The sequence below is a fragment of the Danio aesculapii genome, chromosome 8 (genome assembly GCF_903798145.1).
Source record: "Danio aesculapii chromosome 8, fDanAes4.1, whole genome shotgun sequence".
NCBI classification, from domain to species: Eukaryota; Metazoa; Chordata; class Actinopteri; order Cypriniformes; family Danionidae; genus Danio; species Danio aesculapii.
In genome coordinates, this window is record NC_079442.1 from 17,613,654 (window position 1) to 17,639,455 (window position 25,802).

General features: G+C 37.5%; 1 protein-coding gene and 1 non-coding gene across 9 annotated transcripts in view; both read right to left on the minus strand.

The window, feature by feature from the left end:
- Positions 1-2,409: 2,409 nt before the first annotated feature.
- Positions 2,410-25,802, minus strand: part of ep400 (E1A binding protein p400) — a 57,526-nt gene continuing 34,133 nt past the window's right edge. For 3 of the 8 annotated variants that reach the window (XM_056463327.1, XM_056463326.1, XM_056463322.1), the window contains 25 exons: positions 25,679-25,802; positions 25,235-25,431; positions 25,049-25,160; positions 23,199-23,501; positions 20,690-20,764; positions 20,465-20,599; positions 20,340-20,384; positions 19,829-19,979; positions 19,506-19,741; positions 17,952-18,125; positions 17,821-17,871; positions 17,602-17,738; positions 17,470-17,526; positions 17,239-17,317; positions 15,827-16,021; positions 14,857-14,902; positions 13,210-13,322; positions 12,916-13,105; positions 12,097-12,206; positions 9,449-9,667; positions 9,176-9,350; positions 6,470-6,612; positions 6,234-6,368; positions 6,032-6,085; positions 2,410-4,075 (listed from right to left, as the gene is read on the minus strand). The exon at positions 25,679-25,802 is cut by the window's right edge and continues 46 nt beyond it. In XM_056463327.1, the coding sequence (XP_056319302.1) occupies positions 3,731-4,075; positions 6,032-6,085; positions 6,234-6,368; positions 6,470-6,612; positions 9,176-9,350; positions 9,449-9,667; positions 12,097-12,206; positions 12,916-13,105; positions 13,210-13,322; positions 14,857-14,902; positions 15,827-16,021; positions 17,239-17,317; positions 17,470-17,526; positions 17,602-17,738; positions 17,821-17,871; positions 17,952-18,125; positions 19,506-19,741; positions 19,829-19,979; positions 20,340-20,384; positions 20,465-20,599; positions 20,690-20,764; positions 23,199-23,501; positions 25,049-25,160; positions 25,235-25,431; positions 25,679-25,802 (3,601 nt within the window). In that variant the 3' untranslated portion in view covers positions 2,410-3,730. The remainder of the gene's footprint in view (positions 4,076-6,031; positions 6,086-6,233; positions 6,369-6,469; positions 6,613-9,175; positions 9,351-9,448; positions 9,668-12,096; positions 12,207-12,915; positions 13,106-13,209; positions 13,323-14,856; positions 14,903-15,826; positions 16,022-17,238; positions 17,318-17,469; positions 17,527-17,601; positions 17,739-17,820; positions 17,872-17,951; positions 18,126-19,505; positions 19,742-19,828; positions 19,980-20,339; positions 20,385-20,464; positions 20,600-20,689; positions 20,765-23,198; positions 23,502-25,048; positions 25,161-25,234; positions 25,432-25,678) is intronic. The other 5 variants (XM_056463328.1, XM_056463323.1, XM_056463324.1 and 2 more) reach the window with 4 other exon arrangements.
- LOC130234341 (small nucleolar RNA SNORA49) lies at positions 25,514-25,645 on the minus strand. The gene has a single exon (XR_008838300.1). It is a non-coding gene; the product is annotated as a small nucleolar RNA SNORA49 (small nucleolar RNA).

A 25,802-nucleotide genomic window follows, 5' to 3' on the forward strand; every position in this document is an offset into this window, starting at 1 on the left:
GTCCCTTGTTTATTATATATTTATTCTCAGATCAAAGGGTGCGACGATTTAGAAATATGATTGGATGGTGAGTTTCTTCTTCCAAATATACCTACACATGATTGGCTAATGGCTATCGATAGGGCCCTTCTCGCTTGACAAAACAAACTAGCACTCATCAGTTAAATTTTTCATCAGTTTTCTATTTATTTATATATTACCATTATTATTAGTAGTAGAGCTGAACTATGCTAAATGGTTTACATTTTAATTTTTGTCGACATTCTTAATCAAAAGTATAGTAAGTAATAGTGAATGCTTATTTTGCAAACACCACTGCTTGGCTCTAACCCCAACAATCTCCTCTAACCTGCACCCGTGGCGTCTTGATAATAAAAAACTACAAAAGAGCGCCCCCCTATGGATCACACATGCACCAACAGTTGTCAAATCAAGGCTCATGTTCAAAAATTGACCTTGGTTGGGCCCATTTTGCCTCACAACTGCTTTAATTATTAGTGACCCAGATTCAGCAAGATGCTGAAAACATCTCTCAGATATTTTTGCCTGCCAGATGTTTACATGCTAACATAACATCCATGATGTAAATCTCCCGTTTCAAGACACATGCCAAAATGTGCTCTACTTGACAGATCTGGTGACTGTGGAGGCCTGTTGAGTACAGTAAATTCTCAGTCATGTTCAAGAGACCAGTTTGAGATGATTAGAGCGCCACGTTATCTGGATGAAGGCAACTTTGGGAACACTGTGGTTTATAAAGGAATGGATATGGTCAGCAATAATACTTCTCAGATACAGGGCTCGGCTCATACAAGTAGACCCCTCACAAATCTGTCTGTTAAATTCATATTTTTAATAGGAAGCTATATTATATTTGTGCATATACATTAGTCAGTACTGAAGCTAAATGTGGAGCTTATCCAACAAAATAACTAGTACACCCAAATTTGTTATAGAAAAAATATTAAACACAAACAGCAAAAAAAGCAAACAAATTTAAAAACTTTAGTTGAAATTTCAGTTTGTAATTCTTTTGCAATATTTTGTTTGTGTTTAATTGTTTTATCTTTCAATTTCTAAATACGTTTGGTGACTAAGATATTTTAATAAATCTGTTTTGTTTAAATGCATCAAAATACATTGCCTATATTCACTGAGAAATGGATAAAAATATTAATTTTCAAAATGGTCTCTACTCAGTTATGCAGAGCACTGTGTATACATCAATTTGCTTTTGTTAAATGGAAAGTTTACACACAAAAAATGCATTCAACATTTACTCACCCTCAAGAGCTTTCTGACCTTCATGAGTTTCTTTTCCTGTTGAACCAAAAAACGAATAACTTTAGCTGACAGGAGTGGCTGTGTTCTGCTTATTTAGCTCACCTGCTTCAAAGTTGGACAGGTTTTCTGGCTGTTCGTCAAACCTTGCAGTCAGTGATCATGTGATGTACTGTTGCCTTTCTATAAGCAATTCTGTCCAGCATCCTCATCCACAGACCTGCAACTAACTGGATATTTACTATCAATTTGGCCATCCCCTATAACAAGGGACAGAATCTACAGACATTTTTTGCCATTTCTGCACAGAAAAAAAAACAAACAAACTGGATTTATGCGGAATGATATTGGGAGAACCAAAACTAAAAGCTTAATCTATTAAATAAAATAAATTCTTTACTTTTATTACAATTTTTGAAATGCAAATCCAATTAGACTAACTTATTTGGTAAACAAAGCAAGTCTCAAGTCTTTCATGTAATATATCTACTAAAAGACAGAAAATATTACTTAAACTGTATTGTTAATAAACCATCCAAACATTTTCACATTGAAATACTGAAATTAATTCAAAAACTGAATAAATATAAATGAACACACATTTACACAAATAGACTCAATGATAGGCTAAAAATCTGCACGTTCCATGTGGGCAGACCTATAGAGATCATTTTATGCATACAAATGTTAGTAGATCAGCACTTAAATTACCTTTGTCACTATTCTGATGTTCAGTTTGAACTTAAGGAGATTGTCTCGACCACATGGATAATTGAGTTGCGTCTATGGTTGATATCTATTGGATATTTGCATTAAAATCATTCAAGCTGGCATACTGTGGCTATTGAGATTCCGCAGAACCATTTGTGCTGGAATGAAATCTTTTAGCGTTTATTGAACAAGCGAGGTGCAATGCATTATCTTCCTGAAATCCCTGTTGGCCAGTGTGCTGACACACACACACACGCACTGTAGTCAGCAAGTCCACACACAGACGTCCAGGAATGCATATCTATGGACTCCAGGCTGAACCGCTGAATTAATGTAATCTGAAACCCGAAGGAAGCTCACTGAATCTAGGTAACAAATGCAGTTCCGGACAAATAAAGACACGGGGTAATCTAGACGTGTGTAAAAACATAACACTTTATACAAGTAGGCTGGAAAAAAAAAAAATGAATACACAACTACTTTACAAATACAAATGCCTCTGTCCCCTTCCCCCGTCCAGAGTTATTTACATGTGTTCCAGACCCAACATCAATAAAAAAAGACATATTTATGAGCAAAAGCCTCGACGTTGTATGATTCAGATACATAGAGGGAAAGTCTTGATTTAAGTCCGTTCATTACTGATAGCAGGCCAACGTAAACACACTAAGAGCCAAGGTCTGACTCAACTGACTAATGGTGACATTGTTCATAACTATGCGTAAGAAAAACGGAAATATTTCACAGATGTGTTTTCAGAAATGACATTTCTTCCAAATCGGAGTTTGGGAGGGCGATACTTCCCACAGCTGCCGCTAGCAGGAAACGGCTACAGTGCAGGATGAGCTTTCCATCAGTTCCTTGTTGATTCACATTTTGAAGTGTTGTACACACACAATTCACACACTAGTACACATCCACAGACAGTTTTCAGGTGGTATCCATTCATGCAGCTAAACTTGTGTCAATGGGTAACAAGAATTAGTTGTTTTTAGGGGAGTTTTCATGATACAAGCTATTATAATCAATTCTTCTATGGGGGAGAGTGCGATTGAATGGGTCGCCTATATCAAACTAATGGCACTTTGCCATTTCTGTTGGGTTCACTGACTCTTGCTAATCTTGATTATGATTATTAAACGCTTCAAAAACATTGACCGACACAAACAGCAAAGGGACAACACCACCACACCTATTAAAATGAAAACATCGGGGAGACGCTCATACAACTGGACTGATTGAACATTATGAAAAATGTTGAGATGATCTGCCAAAAGAGTTCCCGGCGCGCTAAATGAAGTGTTGAAGTGAAGTCGATCCAACCGCACTTGATCCATGACTTTAAGTATGTGATGACATGTATAACACTGTATAAACAGAGCATGTAGAATAGTCTGAAATGAACAGCGAGCGTTTGATGGCTCTGTTAAAGAGTTCAGTATAAAAAAAACGAGTCGTAAAGTCATGTTTTACTCCTGGGAAAGGAGATTCAATTATTAAGCCATTAAAAAAGAAAAAAAAACATTGGCCAAAGAGTGGAGGCCGTTGGCAGAATGATGGTCGATTAGCATGAAACTAGCATGGTTAGCTTATTAACGTTTCTTCAAATTGTAAAAAGCTCCATACATACAGGCAATGGTGAGTTCCTGTATTACAAAGGGTCAGTTTTCCCAAAACAAATGGGGTAAAGGAAAAACAAAGCCCTACGATGTGGCCAGCTACTTTCTCCTGTGACTGTCTAGCTGCCACCGCTGGGTTTGGCGGGTGTTTTGGAGCGCATAGCGGCCCCGGTGCGGGTGTTTCCTTTGGCCTGCGGGGGCTGTGGCGTGGCGGTGGTCTGCTGCGCTGGAGTCTCAGAGACAGGGGGTGCCGCTGTGCTCTGCTGCTGGGCAGGACTGTGTGGTGGTGGGGTCTGGATTTGAGGAGAAGCTGCTGCTGCTGTAACGACCTGCTGCTGGAGGAGCTTCTGCTGCACCACCTGTGCAGTGCCTGCGGGGATGACCTGAACCTGGGCCTGGGTCTGGACCGAACCAGCAGCGGGTGCTGCCTGCGTCAGGGCCACTGTCTGTGGCTGAGCCTGGATCTACACACAAACAAACCATTCAGGAGTTTAACATTTTGTATGTTCACTGAGGAACTTTTACTCAGACCACCTATTTTTTCACGATTTTGCATTTGCTGAATCCAACGCAAATTCGACAGTCACAATTTTTTTGCAGTCCTGCAAAATTCTTAATTTAAACGCAAAATAATCACAAAACAATTAAACAATCTTATAAAACATCCAAATCATACAATCACATTAAATTTATTTCAGTTTGCAATTAATTGTTTTACATGACTTATAGAGGTTATGCAGCGCACGTGATGTATTTGAGTGTCTCTCGAAAAATCACATCTCACATGCGCCCTCACAATCCTAACATGGAAGTGGGGCGGTAAAAGTTTTGCAGCCTGTGCAGTAAGCAGACATGGAAGAAGTGCAAGTGATTTACATGTGAAGTCAGTGCAAAGATTGGATTAGACATCATTAATTGGACGTTTTTTGCATTTGACGTGCTTCAGACTGCAAAAGAAAGTGGGAGCAAACATTTAACAAACAGAGCAATGGAACAGACCAAAAAGCAAGCAGCTTGGACATGACTGAATTGAAGGCCATTAGTTTGGCTTTACATCTATGGCTGGTATTATGATCTGCGTCAAATCAATATATGATTTCGTTTAACTCTTTCCCTGCAGTTAACAAGAGAAAACGCTTCCCTGCCATTGACGAGTTTTACAGCAATTTGTGTTTTAGGTGTATTACGGTAGGGGAAGCCCTAACGCATGTCCTGGGTGACGTACATGATGTCAGATGCTCCGGGGAGTGATATCTAAGAGCGAGAAAGTAAGATCATGGATAAAAATAATAGTTATACAACCTTCCTTTGGCTTCATCCCTACCATTTGAGATCTGTTTTAGATCTCGTCTTGAAAAGAGACCAAAATAAAGAAGCTTTACTTGTATGATTTGTGTCATTGTCACATTACACACTTAACATATTAGGCTACCTAATATGGTAAATAAGATATCATATCATTCATTTTTAAAATATTTAAAATATATATTTTAATTGCAAAATTGTCCACAAATTTCTGGGCATTTCCACGACAAAATCTGTCATTTTTAATAGCAAAAAAAAAATTAATCGTGAATAACTAGGGGGTCTAATTACTCTTCTTTTTTTTAATCAATATTTGTTTGTGACATTGTTGCCTTTATTGTAACAGACACGTAAAGCATAACAGGAAGCAAAGACAGAGAGAGCAGGAGAAATAATCAAGAAAGAAATCCTGAATTAGGACTCTTAACTCAGATCAGCTTATGCATGACAGCAGCATATGTCCATGTGTATAAATGTATGTGCCAGAAAAACAACATAGTAATATTTTATTAATAATATAACAGTTTTACATTTAAAAGAACTGAAAAGTGTGTTTTCTACTGTCATATGTTTTATCAAATTAAGTTTATTCCTGTGATGGCAAAGGTAAATTTTCACCATCGGTTGTTAGTGGGATTGAAATATAATGGAGGAGCTTCTGCAACAGATGTTAATATAGTTTTGATTCATATTTTTTGGGAATTCAGTTGCCTTGGCAAAGAGCTGAAAAAATAACATTGATTAAATACACATTTAATTCAGTTCATTTAATTACAAGTAATATTTTTGATAAGGGTTTTAGTTTTATATACTATAAAAATACAAGAAATGTAATAGCTTTGGTCCATGCTTAATAAAAGTTCTATTTGAAATAAATAAATCTTACTGACCTCAAACATTTGTTAGTGTGTATTACGTATAATACAAACATCTAAAGGTACTAAGGTACAAAAATTTCCAAAGGGGATGAAGTCCGACTAATGCGAATTTGAGTATTTTTGTATGGAAAGACATGTACTGGATTAGAGAACAGTGTTGATGCGATAAGTCACTTCTGATGTCATGTTACTCTGCATTTTCCAAAAAGAAATTGAACCAAACACTGAAACACTTACCTGTTGAGGTGAGGATACGATCTGTTGCTGAACTATTTGAGGAATCTTAGTGACCTACACGCAGAAAAGGAAAATCACTACAAAGCTAAGCTGGGCACCACACATGTGCACAAACACACACACAAGCAAAGCTCTTTTTTTGATGTGTTGCTAGGGAGAGGCTGAGGTTAAAAAAGCAAGGCAAGAATCTTCTCATTCTCACTTGTATCTGTGGTGATGCAGCAGTTTTTTGTGGCTGTGTGATGGAGGTGGTGAAGAACTGGGTCTTGATGCCGGGTTGCAGTGGGGCGGTGGTGTACACTTTCTGCTGCTGTTGGGCTGGGGTTTGAGCCGCCTGCTGAGTGCCCAGATAAAGAGTGAGAGGCGGGGGTGGTTGGAGGAACATTTACACATCAAGCTTAAATAAAAAAAAAATGAATCACACTGGTCGACTGGTACCTTTTGCTGCACAGCAGCTTGTGTTTGCTGTGGCTGTGCTGCCTTCTGGACTGCAGCCGCTTGTGCCACTGCCTGCTGCTTCTGTCTATGTAACAGCTGCTGCACCTGCTGCACCTGGAACGGGTGGGTGACCATCGGACCACCTGCACAAACACATGTTTAGTTTATAATAGCCCCTAAAAGGTTGCTAATGACACTCGCTTGATGTGGGAAGCACATTGGCAAATTTTGTGCATCACTTACTAAAGATGCTTCACAATTTTTGGGGTCACTTTTACACTCAAGGTAGAAAAATCACCCACAAAAATGAAAAATCCATCAACGGGATTGTTTTTTTTAGATTTTTAAATTATGTAGTTCCCATAAAATGTAAATCATGTTTTTTAGATGTTAGTATAAGAATTATAGTCTAAAGCAGGCATGGGCAAACTTGATCCTCGAGGGCCGGTGTCCCTGCAGAGTTTTGCTCCAACACTAATCAAACACACCTGAACACCCTAATTAGTGTCTTTGAGATCACTAGAAAGCTACAAGCAGGTGTGTTTGATTAGGGTTGGAGCAAAACTATGCAGGGACACCAGCCCTCCAGGATCGAGTTTGCCAATCCCTGGTCTAAAGGGTACTCCAAAGTGTTTCAAAACACTGACAAAATCCGCATTAGAGTACAGATGAAATCAAAACTAACCATATTGATTTTGTTAGCTCATATTGCTAGTTTTAAAGTGAACAATTCATCTGTGCAGGTCATTACGAAAAAAAAGTCCTTGTAATCTTTAACCAAAATCTGAAAATGCACTTCCTGTTTGTTTTCCGTTTAATTCTCAATAACATCTGTCAGAAGTATTGGGCGTGGCTAACATACTTAACCATGCCCATCCAGCTGTCAGTTTTGACAGGGATATGACAACAAACAGTAATGGTGAGGAGGAGGGTAAATAAGATATACGATTAATTTTTTATAATACATATAAATATATAGTTGGAGTCAGAATTATTAGCCCCCTTTTAATTATTATTTTTTTTCTTTTTAAAATATTTCCCAAATGATTAACAGAGCAAGGAAATTTTCACAGTATGTCTGATAATATTTTTTCTTCTGGAGAAAGTTTTATTTGTTTTATTTTGACTAGAATAAAAGCAGCTTTTAATTCTTTATGAACCATTTTAAGGTCAAAATTATTAGCTCCTTTGAGCAATTTTTTTTCCAACTGTCTACAGAACAAACCATCGTTATACAATAACTTGCCTAATTACCCTAACCTGCCTAGTTAACCTAATTAACCTAGTTAAGCCTTTAAATGCCACTTTAAGCTGTATAGGAGTGTCTTGAAAAATATCTAGCTAAATATTATTTACTGTAATCATGACAAAGATCAAATAAATTGGTTATTAGAAATGAGTTATTAAAACTATTGTGTTTAGAAATGTGTTGAAAAAATCTTCTTTCCATTAAACAGAAATTGGGAAAAAAATAAACAGGGAAGCTAATAATTCAGGGAGGCTAATAATTCTAACTTGTGTGTGTGTGTGTGTGTGTGTGTGTGTGTGTGTGTGTGTGTGTATATATATATATATATTTTTTTTTTTTTAACTGCAAAATTGTCCACAAACTTCTGGGAATTACCACCACAAAATCAGTCATTTTTAATCCGCGAAGAAAAAAAGATTCACCAAAAAATCATGAAAAACTAGGGGGTCTGATGAGTCTTCTTTTTTTAATCAATATTAGTTTGCGACATTGTTGCCTTTATTGTAATAGACAGGTAAAGACATAACAGGAAGCAAAGACAGAGAAATAATCCAGAAAGAAATCCTGAATTAGGACTCTAACTCAGATCAGCTAATGCATGACAGCAGCATATGTCCTTATGTATAAATTCAGAAAAACAATATACTAATATTGTGTCTGATAGGTTGCAATAACTCTCCAGAAACCCTTTTCCCAATCTTTCTGAAATGTCTACATTACTGTAAAAAGCACCTTTCCCCATCTTTGCGTTCTTCTGATTGGTCCAATGCTTTGGAACTGACATTGATGAGTGTTAAAGTTGAAATTATTTTAACCTGATTTATACCTGAAAAGCTATTTTAAAAAAAAACACAATCTGCTTTAGCTACTTATTTCTGTTTAATTTTCAATTATTTGAAAAGTTGCCAAGGAAGCATGTTTAATATTCTTTTCAGTAATATTTAGTTGTACGTTAGCATTTTTTCAATTATAAAAAATATTTACACAAACAAAAAAAACAACAGAAAAGGCTTCATGTGTTTTAACCATTCTTTTACACAATAATTGCGTTCTAAAAACATATTTCAGAGCGCAGGTTTTTGAAAAGAATACTATTACAGTCTTTGGGCAAACATAAAAAATATAATTGTGTAAAAACAATAACGTGGTGCACATGTAATATGTGTTCAGTCTATAAGCAACGATCAGCCACAGGTCGAATGTGTGCAGGCTCATATTGATTCTAGTGTTGTCAAAAGTACTAACCGCTATACTATTCGAAACTGAACTTTTAAAATACCCATTTCCTGCTAATATCTGAGCATCTTGAGAAGGTTCTTAAAAGCTGCCGATTTGTCATTCAACAGATATGTCTTTGATTGGCTACAGTGGTATCACAGTCAGTACATTGCCAACTACTGCGCGATACAACTCTTTGTTTTAAAAATTGTTTTTGTGAGAGGGATCATTTTACAAACCTGTTTTCGGTGCTTGTCCGATGGCGACACTAATGCCAGCCATAGTGACAGGAAGAGTTGTGACTCCGGAGGAAACCACTGCGGGAACAGAGACTACCGGAGGTGGTTTGGTCAGTGTCACCTGAGCGGTCTGACCCGGCTGAGCCTGAATGGAACCTGGAGCTGGAACACGTGTCTGAAGGAAAAAAAAAAAAGACATACAGAATTAACATGCATTCAAGTGGCTGTGAAAGTGGCTGTGAGTTAGCCGAAGTGTATTTGGGTGTGCTTTACCAGTCTGGCCACCTGTAAGTTGGTGACTGTGGTTCCAGCAAGGACAGCTCCTGCTCGGGGCGCAGCGACTGTCGCGATCTGAGGGTTGGTAGTTGCCGCAGGCGTGGCATGAACCTGCTGGGGTTGCTGGGTTGATGGAGCCTGCTGACCCTGAGCTGCAGCTACTGCCGCTGCAACCTGCTGCTGCGCCATCTGCAGCTTCTTCTGCTTCAACAGCTCCTGGAGAAAACCAACAAATTTACTTATATAAATGAGTGTGTTCTTCAAACTTCTTGACAGTGCTGTGTTGAAGAGGTAACGTTTTGGATTTAGGTTTTTCAAATTGCTCATTATGGTCAAGCCATTCTGACAAAAGCCATGTATCAGAGTCTAATAGTTTGTGTCACTCCCTCATGAATCAACAGACTGATCACTTTGAGAAATTGTTTTTTGGCCACTTTTTAAATGTTTGTTTTTTTAATAGCTGAAAAATCTGAAAATTATTTATTATTATTATTATTTTTTTTTACACTTCATAGTTTATTAAAGGTGCAGTAGGTGATTACCTTCAGAAACATGTTTTGGTGTGCTGGTTGAAAGTCTCTTCACAGTCCAATACTAATGATTATAAAGTAATTAATGACCAAAATGTGTATATGTATTTTTATATTCTGGGTAAGGCATAAGACTACAAAATGTTCATCCAATTAAAATTTGTCAGGCCGATAATTCCTATAATTCTGATAAGTTGCCCAAACTGTCCGTCAACACATGTAGATTTGTGGCATCTAAATGAACCAAATGCACTTGAAAACAAAAGTTTTTAATAATGTGTAGAATGGCCATAAATGAGGTTGGTGTCGTGATCTCATTCTACTTGAGTGCCTATGCGTATTAGCTCGGGCAACCTGAAAATATGTGGATTTTGTTTGATTCTAATGTTTAGAAACAAACTTGACACAGTTGTTTAATTCTGTTGGTGATTCCAAATATGTAATGCAATCATAACCTTGGCTAACAGTTCAGACAGAATGCCAGAGCATACTGCCCGAGAGGCGTTCCAAAGATGGCCGCCGTGAGAAATTACATGCGTTAAAGGGACTTTGGGAGAAGTTGGTTTTATATTCACATCTTATTGCTTCATTTTTGAACAATGACAACCCGTGACACTGTGCCAATATTGTTTACCATGCTACTTTGAATATTCAGTCTGAAATAGCATACAAGTATGGTTTAGTCCTGCACCCTGCTGGCCAAGCACCATAGCTGCTTTAGGACAAAGTGCATGAGCGAGTGAGATCAGCGATCCTTGCATGCATGAAATATTGCATGTTATGACAAGTTTTTCTTGCTTCACAACTGAAAACGTACTAGATATAATACAGTTTTTTGTTCTGAATTGTAGTATTATAAAGTACTATAAAGTTTTCTAAGTGGCGAATGACATGATCTAGTGAATTGTCTACTGTCATCTTCAATGTGTGCTTTCATGTTTCAGGAAGCGAGGATTTGGACAGCAGGGGAAGAACTGTGTTTTCAAACCTATTATGCTACCGGATGGCATTTTGGCAGATCACCTACTGCAACTTTAAGCAAAATCACCACTTAAACAAATTAGGATAAGAAAACAGCGGGTATCAATTAGCATTTTTGCAATTGATTCGTATCAAATGTCAATTGCTAAATTCGAAAGAAACAATGTGGAAAACAAATCTACAAAAAAATTGAAGATGAGAAATTCTTCAATAAACTATTTATACATTGTCAATTTGACTAAAATACAATTTTTTTTTCTACTAGCTGCTTTGCGTCCATCCTCAGGGTTAATGTCCTGAACAGAGATCAACAAATAAAAGGCCAGTTATGATTGTTCACTGCTCAATGTACATCAGCTGATGCCAACGGCAAAGGGACATTAGTGTTATTGTGGTTTCCTTGTTTTGCTGTAAATAAAGCAGCAAAGAATAATTTTTTTACCAACTATTGCATTGCTTCCATTAATTGGTACGACTCAGTACAGAACAATACACTACACTTCAGTATGAGTCACCTTGATCAGGCTCGCGTTTAAGCTGCCAACAGTATTCCTTCAAAATGCATACAATACTGCACTCTACCCCTCAGTGAAAGGGCCGTATATCTACACAAACTGTTAACTTTGTTTTTGCTGGTGGATCTGCATTCACTACAGGGTCTCCATCATCAACTAAAGAAGGTCTATCATCATTAACGTTGGGCAGCTTACAAAAGATCTCACTGTGTTATATTTATATTTACTGTTATATATATATATATATATATATATATATATATATATATATATATATATATATATATATATATATATATATATATATATATATTACATTCAACACACTTGATTTGCTGTGTGTAACCTGAAAACAAATTACTAATATTAATATCAATAAACAAAATCTATATTAAAGTTTCAAAAACTAGGAATAACTTTAAAGATTTCTTTTTTTAAACACTGGACAGAATTGTCACCATTACTCAAAGCAGCAATCAGCAAATCGGACAAAATAAAGTGAAAACGGGTCAAAACAATTACTGCACTCCTGCTAATGCTCCCACATAGATTCAGGTAACACATATAAAAAGCAGATTAGGTTAGCAAAAGCATTTGGCATCTTCTTGAGAGTGTGTACCTGCTGTGGCTTTCCAACGGCTTTGATTTGTGGAGATGTGGCCTGCGGTTGCTGTCTGAAGAGTAACTGTTGTGGGATCTGCTTATTTTGAGACAACTGCACAGCTGGAGCTGGAAAAGAAAAAAGAATTGGTTCAACACCAGCAAGTATTTATGATATACTCTACCTGACAAAAGTCTTGTCACCTACCCAAGTTTTAGGAATAACAAATAATAACTTGACTTTTAGTTGATTTGTATCAGAAGTGGCTTATATGAAAGGCCTCTAAATTACGATTATTTTACCAAAATAAAATGATTATGTCTTGATTTTTAATTATTTAATTAGGACAGTAAGGTCTCACTTTGCTTTATTATTATAACTTTATTAATACGTTTTCTGGAATGACAAAGAAAGCGTTCTTGTAGGACTTCTTTGGATTCATCTTCGATGCCTCCTCCATCTTAGCCCAGACATGCTAGATAATGTTCACGTCTGATGACTGGCCTGACCAACCCTGGAGCACCTTGATCTTCTTTGCTTTCAGGAACTTCGATGTGGAGGCTGAAGAATGAGACGGAGCGCTATTCTGGTGAAGAATTTGCCCAAACCATGACTTTTCACCAAATTTGACTGATTTCTGTGAGAATCTTCTACCTCTTTTCCAAACGATCAACGATCAAGTTGTTATTTGTTGCTTTTACAACTGGGATCGACGACAAGACTTTTTTCAGGTAGTGTATATGTATAAACAATGTGGGAGTGTGACTCTCTGAATCGATTTGTCACTAGAGAACCCAAAACATGCATTTCTTTCACTAAGGATGGCATTTGGTCTACCTGTAGCCACCAGCGTGCGTGTTTGGGACTGACCCGAAGTCAGATTAGTGGACACCACAGCTGACGCCGTGACCGGTGTGACGGCTCTCACGCTCTGACTGGTAGCGATGGCTACCACTTCTGCAGGAGCCGCTGCAGCAGGTACTGTTCCTCGAGCGTGAACCACCTGAGCCGTGGCGGTTCCTGTCGCCTGTCAGGTCAACAGACATTTAATACACAAACAAAACAGAATTGTAGAATTTAGTTGAAAAAAACAAACCAAAAAAAAAAAAATAATAATCAGTCAGGACTTACAGGAAGGGCTCCAGGTATGACAGGAGATGCCAAACGTTTGTTTGCTTGGAACTGACCCGGAGGAACTCCAGCCACAGTGTTTACGATCACATTCCCACTCACTGTCGCAGCAGCTGAAACAATAACAATAATAAATAATAATAACAATAATAATAATTGAATATATACACACATGGAATTAGGGCTGCACATTAAATTGTTTTAGCATCGATATCGCACTGTGTGAAACTGGAATAGACATATCGTAGGACCTGCAATGTTGATTTGGGGTTATAATTAAGCTAAAACCACATTTCATAACATGAGATTTGTGGAGTCATTGCCAATTTTAACCCTAATTGAGGGTTCATACACTTTTTCACTACTAAAATTCCATGACTTTTCTGGGACTTTTAAGTCAATTTTCATGACCCAATGTTTCATGTATTGTTTATGTTTACGTGGTAAATAATAATAAAAACAATGCACGTTCAAAATTACAATAAAATATCATAAAACACACATTTATTTAGTGTACATTTATTTTTATATCTTTGTAAAATGTATTTAGATAATGCTTACACTGTACTAATAATGTGCGAGCATGTTTTTAGCCAAGGACAAAATAAGTGAAGTCAATTAACTTATTTCAGTTATACAGATATTTGTTAAACTCATTTCTTTTCCAATAGTTTGTGGGTTTTTCCAAAACTTTTACAGGCCTGGAAAATGCCATGTCAAAATTCCATGACTTTTCCAGGATGTATGTACCCTGCTGAAAGATCTGTTTTAAGGCTTGTGGCTATGTAAGATTTAAAACTAATTTAAGCCATTTGGTAACAAGCAGTTGTGAAGCTTAAACAAAGAGTAGTTGTTTTATTTATACAACAAAGACTATAGGGCCCAATCACACTGAATGTGCTTTTTCTGAATGATTTACTAACAGCCGCAAGCGTTTTGCGCGCTGCATAACCACCTGCGTGCCTTGCGTTTCTACCGTTGCGCGATGTGTGCTCGCAGTTGAAAAAAGTAAACTATGCAGAAAAAGCGTTACATCAGATGCATCTTTTTCATTCTCCAACCAAATGAAAGCAGAGGTGGAGTTTCCCTTGAAGTGACAGCAGTGTTTGTGTTTTCAAGACGACTATGAAGACTTTTGAAGATTGAGGAGAGACTAGTGGTTACTGTTTTAAATATCACAATATCATTAAACATTAAAATTACTGTATACCAATTTCAACAGCTACACTCATGTACAATAGGCAGCTGATTCAGTCTTTGCCTAGCGACATCATTTTCTTGTCAACAAAAAGGCATTGCGGTGCGCCATAAAACTGCTTTCGGTGTGATCGGCTCCTAAACTGTTATTTTATTTGACTTTTGATTATAGAATTCCTGCGCCTCACTTTTTTGTTTGTACTAATCATGCTTATCATTTTTATTTATTACATTATTATATAGATTCACTCCCCTATAAAATCATCCCAATCAATGTTAAATTATGCTTTCCCACCCAAATACAGTTATTTAAATCATATCTAGATTGCAAAAAAAAATAAATAAATAAAATATCGCAATATCAGTTTCTTCTAATATAGCGCAAGGCTACATAGAATACATAAAAAGTACAAACAAGTACAGAAAAAAAAACATGTAATGTGATGATACCTGGCTGGATGCTTGTGCCTGCTGCAGCAGTCTTGATGGCTCCAGTCTTGAGAATTAACAAACATTTAATACATCAGTAATCATATAATACACTAACGTTCAAAAGTTTGGAGACAAGAAGATATATTTTTAATCAGCAAAGATGCTTTACATTGATTAACTAAAAAAAGTAAAGACACTTAAACACAAAATAAAAGCTTTTCTTTTGAAATAAAATCAATAAAATCATTGGCATTTTTCTTAAATTGATCTGTTTTCAATTCCCAATATTATTTTTTGTATTTTAATAATTCATTATTTGTAATTCCAAGACCCTTCAAGAAACCTACCTGCAAAACTACCTGAAAAACTATGAGCAAGTGTACGTAGAACAAAAGCCATTTGAAAAGCAAAGGGCACTTAATTTGAATTTAAAAGAAAAGAATTGATAAATAAAATCTAATTTATCATTATTATTTATGGCATTATTTTTGAAAGCATCTTCACTTTGCAGCATTTTACACAAGTGCCTAAAACCGTATACAGTACTGTAGTTTTGCAGGTAGGTTTCTTGAAGTGTCTTGGAGATGTTGCCACAGTTCTTCTGGGTTTATTCTGTATAGGTTTGTTCAGTTTCTTCATGTCTTTGCAGACAGGCTGGATGATGGTGAGATCAGATCTCTGAGTGGAGCACTGGCTGCTGTCAGACTCCTTGTGCAAACAAAAACCTCACTGGATGAATACAATTTATAGCAAAAATAATGCTCTGAAATAATATAACTGATTTAAAACTATTTTGTTGGTGAAAATACTAGCAGCATAAGACTTTTCAACTATACTGCATTTGTATATTGTATAATACAAGTTTAATACAGAAATACCTTGGACCTGGTTAATTAACATAAATCTTATTAAACCTACAGTTAAATACAGATGTAATTTAGATTCAGTGTGACATGTTATTCAGTGTGACATGCTAGAAGACTCTAACCAGTACAGCGGTGTTGGCAACTGCTGCTGCTCCAGGTTGGTTGGGCTGGGGAACGGCGGTGGCCTGTGCTCCTGCTGCAGGGGTCTGTGTCTGGGCTTGGGGCTGTGTTGCTGCTCCCTGAGGCTGAGCGGCTCCTGTGGTCTGCTGCTGCTGCTGGGCTAACTGCTGAGCCCTCTGCTGTTCGGCTAGTGCCTGCTCCAGGTGGATAGACAAATGCTTTAAAACATGCAGTAATTCAAAGCTACGATGAACCATTTGGAGTGTGCATCACATTAAATTCACAATATTTTACACACACACAAAAAAATTTAATGCTAGAACAGTTTAAAATTTTTGCTTGTAAATGATGTCAATGTCAAATAAAACATTTATTCTGAGCTATACCTACTAAAATATAGAGAACAGTTTTGCATGATTAATCGAAAAAAATAACATTTAAAAATGATCAAAGCTGCGACTGTCATGCACATCTTGGCAGGTAAAAATGGTTCTGTGATCAGTAGTAAATCTCCAAAAAAGGATAGAGGGCACTGTTGCACAGAAACTACAAATACCTTGACTCAAAGTGAGTTTGGAGTAAAAACATGCTATTATGTGACAATATCATATGCAGCATTTATTGCAGAGCTGTAGTTCATTGAGAAGCTACAAAAACAGCAGTCATCATCACAGAAAGATTATCCAGATTTATATATTGTCTGATCAAACTGATTTTAATTATGATGCTCAATCTGAAAGCACACGATGGACAATTATTAGAACCAGTGCTGTCAAATTCTGATCCATGCCACATTATTAACCCCCGATTCTGGTAGTTTTAGGTATGGAGGAGGGATTGGAATTAGGGGTGGGGTTTTGGATTATCAACATGGGTGGGCAATAATTTGGCAGGGGGTTGAAAAAGGGCACAACATCTGCTTTACAAAACATGCTTGAAAATTGCTATCGATTAATCACCCAGCCTTATTTACTATATTTTAAGAGCTTAAACACTAGTGAGCTTAGTTGTGTGAAGGATAGTGTAGTAGCAAACTTTATTTAATAGATTTATATTTAAAATATATTTGTATTTTGGGCCTGCAATGCATTCCTTGTGTAGTCTTTCAGTACGCCATCAAATGATCTTTCTTCTAAATTTACCAGACATATGAATGACATTTTGTTGGTATCCGGTAAATCACGCCAAAAATGCATTATAATCAGTATATTTGCTCCGAATGTACAATAAATAATGCAGTCTAATACAAAAACAGAAAATAAAAGGCTGTGTTTTTTATATTGTATATACTGTACCATTTGATCAATTTGTTGCTACTTTTCTAATAAATAAATAGACTAAATAGAATTTGATACCCAAAATGAAAAAGTAATTTTTGTAACCATCTTTAGGCAGTTGCTAAACTAAATCTCACCTTTTTCTCTTTAGCGATTCTCTCAGCTCTTTGAGAGGCAACCTGAATAGGAGGCAAAGGCTTGTCGTAGCTAATCCCACTGTAAATCACAAAAGAAAAAACAATGACATGGTATACAACTACAAATAATATCAAATGTGACTAAAGATGTACAATATACTAAATACTTTAGTATTCAGTACTTCTTTAAAATCATCATCAATTAAAAATTTGTAAAGGAAAAGTCAGTACCTCTCAGCCAGCACAGAGGCATGCTTGGGGTTCTTCTGGAATGGATTCATACCCAGTCTAGAGAAGAAAAAAAAACATGAGCAAAACTATAAAGCAGAAAATATTTTTGTGTGTTGGTACAGTGGTACATACAGTGGTTTTATGGGTGGGCTCCTCTTGCTAGCAATGATTTTCATTAGCTCAAAGCGGTTGCTGTACAGCTGGATCTGGGTAGCGTTGTCATCCTGTGTGTAGATCTGACACGTACGCAGAGGACGACTGTTCTTGGACTGTGCAAAGAAAAAAAAAAAGAAATTGTTAAACCAAAAGCAGCCAATAATGCATAACAAAACCTTTCCTTTTTTTAAATACCTTATAAATGCTCTTGGTCTTGTTCTTCTTGGGGTTAGCTTCATATATTAGCTATAGGACAATTTATAGAATTATAAATCACAATAAAAATAAATAAAATAGAGAACGCACAACCAGATCCCATCTCTCACCTTGCCCTCTTCTCTGGGAATGATGACATTCTCATAGCGGTAACGGCATTGCTTTGGTGAGCGGTAAATCCTGCTGCAGGAGTTCACCACATCACTCACCAGGTCCCAGTTAGGAGTGTGAGCTGGAGAGACGATAGTCAGGTTGAGAGGAAGCTCCAGTAACTGTTTCACAGCCTGTAAATACAGAAAAAGACAGAATTAGAACCTCAATATATCCATTCCACATTCAACAGTTACCCCTTTTCCCCCCAAGGCAGTTCCAGTACTGGTTCATAGCCACAGCCTAGTTCTAAATGGTTTCTTTGTCTTTCGACACACAAAGCACCAGCTCTGAACCAGGAAAAGTAAAATTTATACTTTTGTGTTAAATGCATAGTGATCGCAGACACGCACCCTTCGCCATACCCTGAAGCGCACCTCTAAAAAACTGAACTACACATCATAATGCAGAGCACAAGACTTAGGCCCCGTTTACACTAATACATTTTAGTTTTAAAATGGCATTTTAGAATGAAACCGAGCCACATGCACACTGGCGTTTCAACTAGCATTTCTGAAAAGATCTGTCCACACTACACCGCTGAAAATGCACATCACATGACCACACACACCCACTGTCGTGTGCTGCAAACTCCGGGGTAGTGTGGACGGAAGGCGTAACCATAAAAAAAACAAAAAAAACATGCGTTTTAAACCTAAAATGTACTAGTGAAAACGGGGCCTTATAATTTGTGACCTTGGTGGTGGTGAGGAGTGTGGGCGGGACCAAAAGCTGTGGGAGCAGAGTGAGGATGGTGGCTGGAGGGTTTACAAGTGTCGAGTCCTATAGTGGAACTCAAGGTGGACACTTCTGTTTTGTGTTTACTTCGTAGACGTGGAATGTTTGTTGGTTCCCGCCTTTGCCACTTTGAATGAGTGAGTTTAAGCTACTTCTACAGCAGCATTGCCGTCTTAAACCCAAAACAAACAAACATGACACATCGGAGCTCAGAACCCCACTGCCTACTAGTGTTTTGGAACACAAATTTTTGTTATTGTCAGCACAGACAGATTGTAAACATTTAATTGCTCAACACAGTTGGCTACTTGTAGAGAAAATTAACCTTTTAGTAGCACCAACACACTGCTGGGCTAGAAGAAAGAACTGTTTGCGCCAGGAGCTGAGGGTGGGATTACCGCGCCCAGTGAAATGACAGAAAGACAGAGTGTTTTGGGCACCATATTTGAAATAGCAGCAAAACATAATACTGAACACATTGCTTTAAATCTCTGTATGTTTTAATTATGGCATGCTTAACGAACAGATAGGATTTCCTTGGTTTGAATGCCGATATAGGTTGTTGTAGTATGCCGCATTTGTATTTAGTGCTTTCCAGTGTTGTTGGGAAAGATGTGATATATGCAGTTTCAGACCTACAGTGGCTCTCTAGCAGGTGGAAAAGCAAAACAGCTCATAGAAGGCTTGCAAAGGGACCAGTAATGTCACTGGCTCCAAATAAGCACCTGGTGGAAAAGGGGTGTGTGTTTGTGGTTACAATATGATTGATAAAGTACCTGTAGCAGTGCCCAGTCCTCACTGATGAGCCACTCAGGATTGTCCTGTCCAGACTCCATGGCTGGTTTAAGCAGTGATGGCAGCGGTTTGGCGAACGGAGCTTGTTGCTTCAAAGAGAAGTTCTTCTTCTGGTCTTTGACATCCCGTCTCACCTTGAGCAGACTGGCCTTATCAAAGAGAGAGCGAGGAGGAATAACCGATTCTCCATGGCCCTTCTTTTTCTTACGTCCCAGAGCTGACGAGTAGGTGAAAGAAACAGATTTTAGCGTATGTTTGTGTAGAATAAGTTGAGATGTTGGCAGCATTTCTAGAGCAGTCAAACCTGATGGGTCCATGTGTCTCTTGCGCTCTTTGCGGACGTAGACCGGGGGTAGTTTGGACTCAGGCATGGGTGCAGTGTCATACATGAGACAGATTACAGAATCAATGTAGATATCGTTATCATCCTGCGGAGGAGTTGGCGGAGTCCACAGCTACAGAAAAGATCAACATCGAGTTAGAAACGATATGGCATTTCTGTTAAATATTGGGGTGTATTTCATGAAGCTTACCAACAACTTCATACCAGCATGAAAAAATAAATGAATAAATTGTAATAACTTTATTATTAATACATTAAATTAAAATTAATAACTCAAACTTAATTGACATTTTTAATAAATGATTAACAGAAATGCATAAAAACAAATCTAATCCAGTTTAAAATAATACACATCAGGGAATTTAATATTACTGCTTGGAGTTTAAACATGTTTCTATAAAGTGGGTTGCAATAACGTAAAAATTCGAAAACATACTAGCAATAAAGAAATCTAATTTTGGAGTAAACTCACCGGCATTATTTCTGTTTGTCCATCCTCATTCTCGAACACATACTCCTATAAAGAAGGTGTGAAGAGTGTTACAGCACTATACCACATCATATTCTACACAACAACTAGCTAAAATATATTTGTACCATGTTGTATGCATCCTCTCTGGTATAGGAGAGCAGATCCTCCTCGTCTTCTAGGATCATTTGTTCCTCTTTCTCCACCTTCAGTTTTTGTTGTTGTTGCAGTTCCCAGCCTCTTTTAGTAGTCTCCATGCGCTCCTGTAAATCAAACAATTTAACAATTAAGTAGTCTGTATTTGCAGGGCAGGCAAAATATCTCTATTGTTATACTCAAAATCTCTCCCTTACCTTTACAACTTGTTCATCCTCACTGATGTGCAGGTATTCCAGATAGTGCAGAGCGTATCTCTCAATAGGAGTCAGCTAGAGGACACAACACAAACTTTAATCACATCTCAACTGCATTGGTAACAATGTTTTTTTGTCTTGTTTTTCAACAAAGGAATAATTCTGTTCTGTTCTTCTGTTTCTTCAATGAATGCCTTTCTTTCAATTAATCAAAAAAATCTTTAAAAATGGCTAGAATGATTTCTTAAGTCATGTATATATGTACAGTGGTCCCTCGCCATAACACGGCCTTGCCGCTTCGCAAATTGTTTTTTTTTGTGAAATTTGACATGCTTTTTTTTTTTGCAAGTTTTCTCCCCACATTAACTATCTTTACATGGACATCAGTAACCAAATTATTTGCCTTAATCCTTAATCTGAATAAGACAATAATATGATATACTTTTTGAATGTTGTTTTCATGTTCCTGTTTTACATGTTATAGCTCATAATTCAATTATCATCATTGCATCACCACGATACCCACATTTCCTCTGTAGTTTCATGTAATTTCAGGTGTTTCACTTTTGATTTGTCGACTAACTGCAGTTTTGCACTTTCACTTTTCATTTCATTTCATTGATTTCATGCATAGCCCCCATGACAAACGAGATATTGGACACAAATATGAACCAAGAGTGTTGTTTTAATGGAATTTGTTGTATGGGAAAACAAACCTCGGTAGAAGCAGAGAGTCACACAGCCGTGTGTGTATAGTCTATCCAGTCACAAAATCCAGCAAAAATCCTACACGATGGGAATAGTTTGATGGTGTTTACATGTCTGTACTGCACTCCAATAATGCGATTAAAATCAGCATTCTCCACATCTTAATTCGATTTCTGTTTAGTCCGATTATGACTTTGGTCGGATTAAGATAATCATAAAATGCTGTTTACATGGTAGACTCTCAATCGTATTAAAATCGGATTATTGGTGTCCATATAAACATACTCACTGTCTACAAAACAATCTGTACTGTCAAAGGCACCCACAAAAGGTAGAGGAAGAGGCTAACAATTGTACAAAAAGACTTCTGGACATGCTAAAGGAAGGTAGAAGTTACGCGAGTGTTTAAACAAGAGAGAAAAGTGTGAAAATGTTAATGCCTGTGTGAGAAAAGTGTATATAATGAGGGGTTTTACAGCCTTAAAACATCTATAATAATCGTAAAAAATAAAGTGAACCACTTTGCGGATTTCACCTATTGCAGGCTATTTTAAGAATGAGGGACCACTGTATAATAAACAGTAAACTGCAATATTGTGAATTATTTACATTTCCAAATTTTATGTTTATGCAAAATTCTGTCATGCAAAATTTGGAAACTAAAACAATAGTTTACAATATTGGTGAATTTACAGGTTTTTTCCCCATGAAATGATGCAGGCTTAGGGACAATACTAAAAAAAAATAATTAAATTAGTGCATAAACAAACAGAAATCACGAAAATACCAAGACACACACCTACACCAAACTCAAAACATTTTGCAACAGTGTTCAATAACACAAAACCAAAAGTTTCCATTTGCAAGGCCATGTACAATAGGCATAAAATGTTGAAGACATTTAGGCCCCGTTAACACTAATACATTTTAGTTTTAAAACGGGTACGCCATCCGTCCACACTACGCTGGAATTTTCGAGAGCTGAAAATGTAGCGTTTTGGAAACTCTAAAGAGTCCGTTTTCATTTTAAAATGCTGCTGCTCAGTGTTTATGTGGATGGGGGAAAATGGAGACATCTGAAAATGGAGCCTACGCCGTTTCACTTTCTTAACAATAAAATAAAAACATGACTTGAGGAACTGTCTATTTTTATTGCGATATTAACAACTTGACATTAAACATGTTGAGGCGTCATATAGCTACATATTTACATCTTCACTGTACGCATATTTATAACTAAACGGAGCCTATAACATAACTGCCTCTTTTCACTTTCATTGAAAAATACGAAACATACCTGGTCTCTTTCACTGATTATCAGTTTTAATAATCAATAACGGCCATTATAAAAGTATAATGTACTATAAGTTTATACAGTCAAATGTGCTGAATGCGTGTACGCGGTTACATTAATTAATACATTAACCTAACTTACTTTTGCGCTCAGCCAAAACACATTACCTGAGAACAAGTAATAGATTCAAAAGACCTGGGAATATGTCATTAGATATAAACAACAAGATGAGTTAAATATCACATTTAACAAATATAGTGAGATTAGATACAGCGGTAGATCCTTGATGAACAGTCCAACATGCACAGTTCTCATCGCTGAAGTGCATGCCAGAGTGTGTGTGGTCACATGATGTGCATTTTCAGCAGTGTGTGGTTCAGTGGATGGAGAGTTGTTCATAAACGCTATGTGAATCGCCAGTGTGGACGTGGACAATTTTCATTCTAAAATGCTGTTTTAAAACTAAAACGTATTAGTGTAAATGGGGGTTTAGTTTTAGAAGCTCACCTGCTCCATGACTGCTGCCAGCTCCTCTAACTGTGACGTCTCCTCTCTCGTCCCTTCCTCCATATCTATCTCTACTGGCCCTCCCGCTTTCTCTTTATTACTTCTCACATCTTCATCTACTTCCAACTTCTCCTCCTCTTCGAATTGGGTCTCCTGTCGGATGGTGTTTAGGGCCTGGATGTAGGGTCTAGCCACGTGAGGGGGGATGGATTCAGATGGAGACGGCTCCTGGTGGAGAACCACAAACTCCTCCACCTTTTCTCCAGAACCAGCCTCCACCTCAAACAGATCCTGTATGGTGCGCTGTAAATATGAATGGCAACATGTATTTGTAAGTGCAATGTGAGGACCCTTCTTTACCTGTCACAAAGCATCACAAAATATTGCATGGGAAACGCTATTGAAACTCCCCTGATTTCAAAGAAAACATCATAAGAAAAGATCGAAGACTCACTGGCTGATTACTGTTTTCATATTTATAGCACTGCAGCTCTTTTCTGTTGTTGAGTCATCATTGGTTAGATAGGTATTACATTCGAGCGGGATCATTAAAAATGATTTTGAAGCAGTCTATTAGCAATGTCTGTTCATTCCCAGTGAAAGAATCTCAACCTGACAAAGACTATGGATATACAAAGTTGGTTCATAGGGATTACTATGATTAGGGAAGTACAACACAGAGTATGGCTGCTACAATGAAGGTAGTACCGCCTTCAGGTCAAAATTGCCAGTTGTCAGTCTTCATAGCCACAAGTTTCTTTGGGAGTGGCTTGTGTCCAGACTTGCCTATTTGTTACAGCAAGCCCTGTCATTTGGCGATCACTGTGTGTCTGCATTGACTTTGACAGGAGAAGAAAAAAAAAAAAACCTCACAGCACATCCTATCACATATCGTCTTGTCCATCCCATTATTACCCTTCAGTCTTTGCTCTGGTTTTGTCTTTGTTATTTCAGTGTTTATAACCACATCCTGTGGTTACCATTAAAACAACCATAAAGGAGATTGGTGTCGTGTCTATCATGGCACATACACAGTAGCTGAAGCAAACTGGAAATTATCCGTTTTAAATGTAATTAGAGCTTAAGAAACCACAGTAATGGGACAGGTCACTTCGGTTTTGTTGCGAATCTGAAATATGCTATTTAATTGCGAGTTCAGTGAGCAGTTTTTGATATTTCAGGATTCCCCCATTCATTTTGATAGGGCTTTGGTCTTGGATGAAAACTGATTGTGGGTGTTGCAAATATGGCCACCAAGTGAACAGATTTTCCTTCAAAGGGACTTTGACCTGAAGTACACACTCCAGGTTCAGCAGCTCAGTGCAAGTGTTGTTTGTTACTTGAGGTATAGAAAATAAACATTTAATATATAAATGTTAGAATTTTTGCATAATTTTTTTGACAGTTTTTTTAATCAAAACTGGATATCGATTAGAATTGAAAGTGATAAGCAGAAACTGAGTTGCTAAAATTCTACACATTAAACTCTATAAACGGATTACTTTGACCACAATGATTGACCATGTTTTAAAAACTTTACATCTGAATTATCTTGATTACAAAGCAGCTCTCCAGTGTGTTCATGGTTTATTCCTAGACCACAGGTTTCAAACTCAGTTCCTGGTGGGCCACAGCTCTGCACAGTTTAGCTTTAACCTTAATAAAACACACCTAATCAAACTAAATGAGTCCTTCAGGCTTGTTTTAAACCTCCAGGTAAGTGTATTGAAGCAGGGTTGGAACTAAACATTGCAGGGTTGACACCCCTGTTGTAGATGAACTAAACAAATAAAATAACCTAGAATTGTTGTTTTTGCTTGATGTATGCTGCGGTCTACACATGCGTTTACCTGTGTTAAAAAGGCCAGAGTGTAGTCCATGCCTTGCGCAGCTACCTCTCGTATAAGGTCTTTAGTGCCATTTTTCAAAAGCTTCTCCTCAATGGAGTTCCCACTCTCCAACCTGAGAGAGCACAGTGTCAGTATATAGTCTCTTAAGTGAAAAACACAACATTTTACATTCTCCACCAGCCTGACCTGTAGATGTGGATATCTTTAGAGCGTCCGATCTTGTCACACCACTCCTGAGTGCGCATATCCATACTGGGATTTAGGTCTGTATCATAAAACACTATGGTATCTGCGTCAAACACGTGGCCCATTGCTGAGCAGCAGCGATTGGTTAGTATAGTGCAGAAGATCTGTCTGTTGCGGTTATACTTCTTGACCTGCTCCTAAAAGCAGAAAAAACAGTAGGAACATTTCTAATAAAAATGCATTTGTTATTAAAGGTGTTGATACACTCATGTACACAAATATGTGAGCATTATTTAAGACCCTGTTTGGAACCTTAATCCAAGAGGGAGGGAAGAAAGCTTGTTTATCTGCCCTTTTAAATGAGCCCAGAAACCCACACGGCTTTAGTGGGACCAGGAGTTGGTAAGGGCAAATGAGAGCAACAAAGAGGATGATATCTCATACCTGTCTCTCCTCCAGTGACAGACTCTCATCCAGCCTTACGTAGGTGAGGTGACGGTGGTCTAAGAAGGCCTCCAATATATCCAGCATGCTGGCCATCTGGGTGAAGATTAACACACGCCTGTTT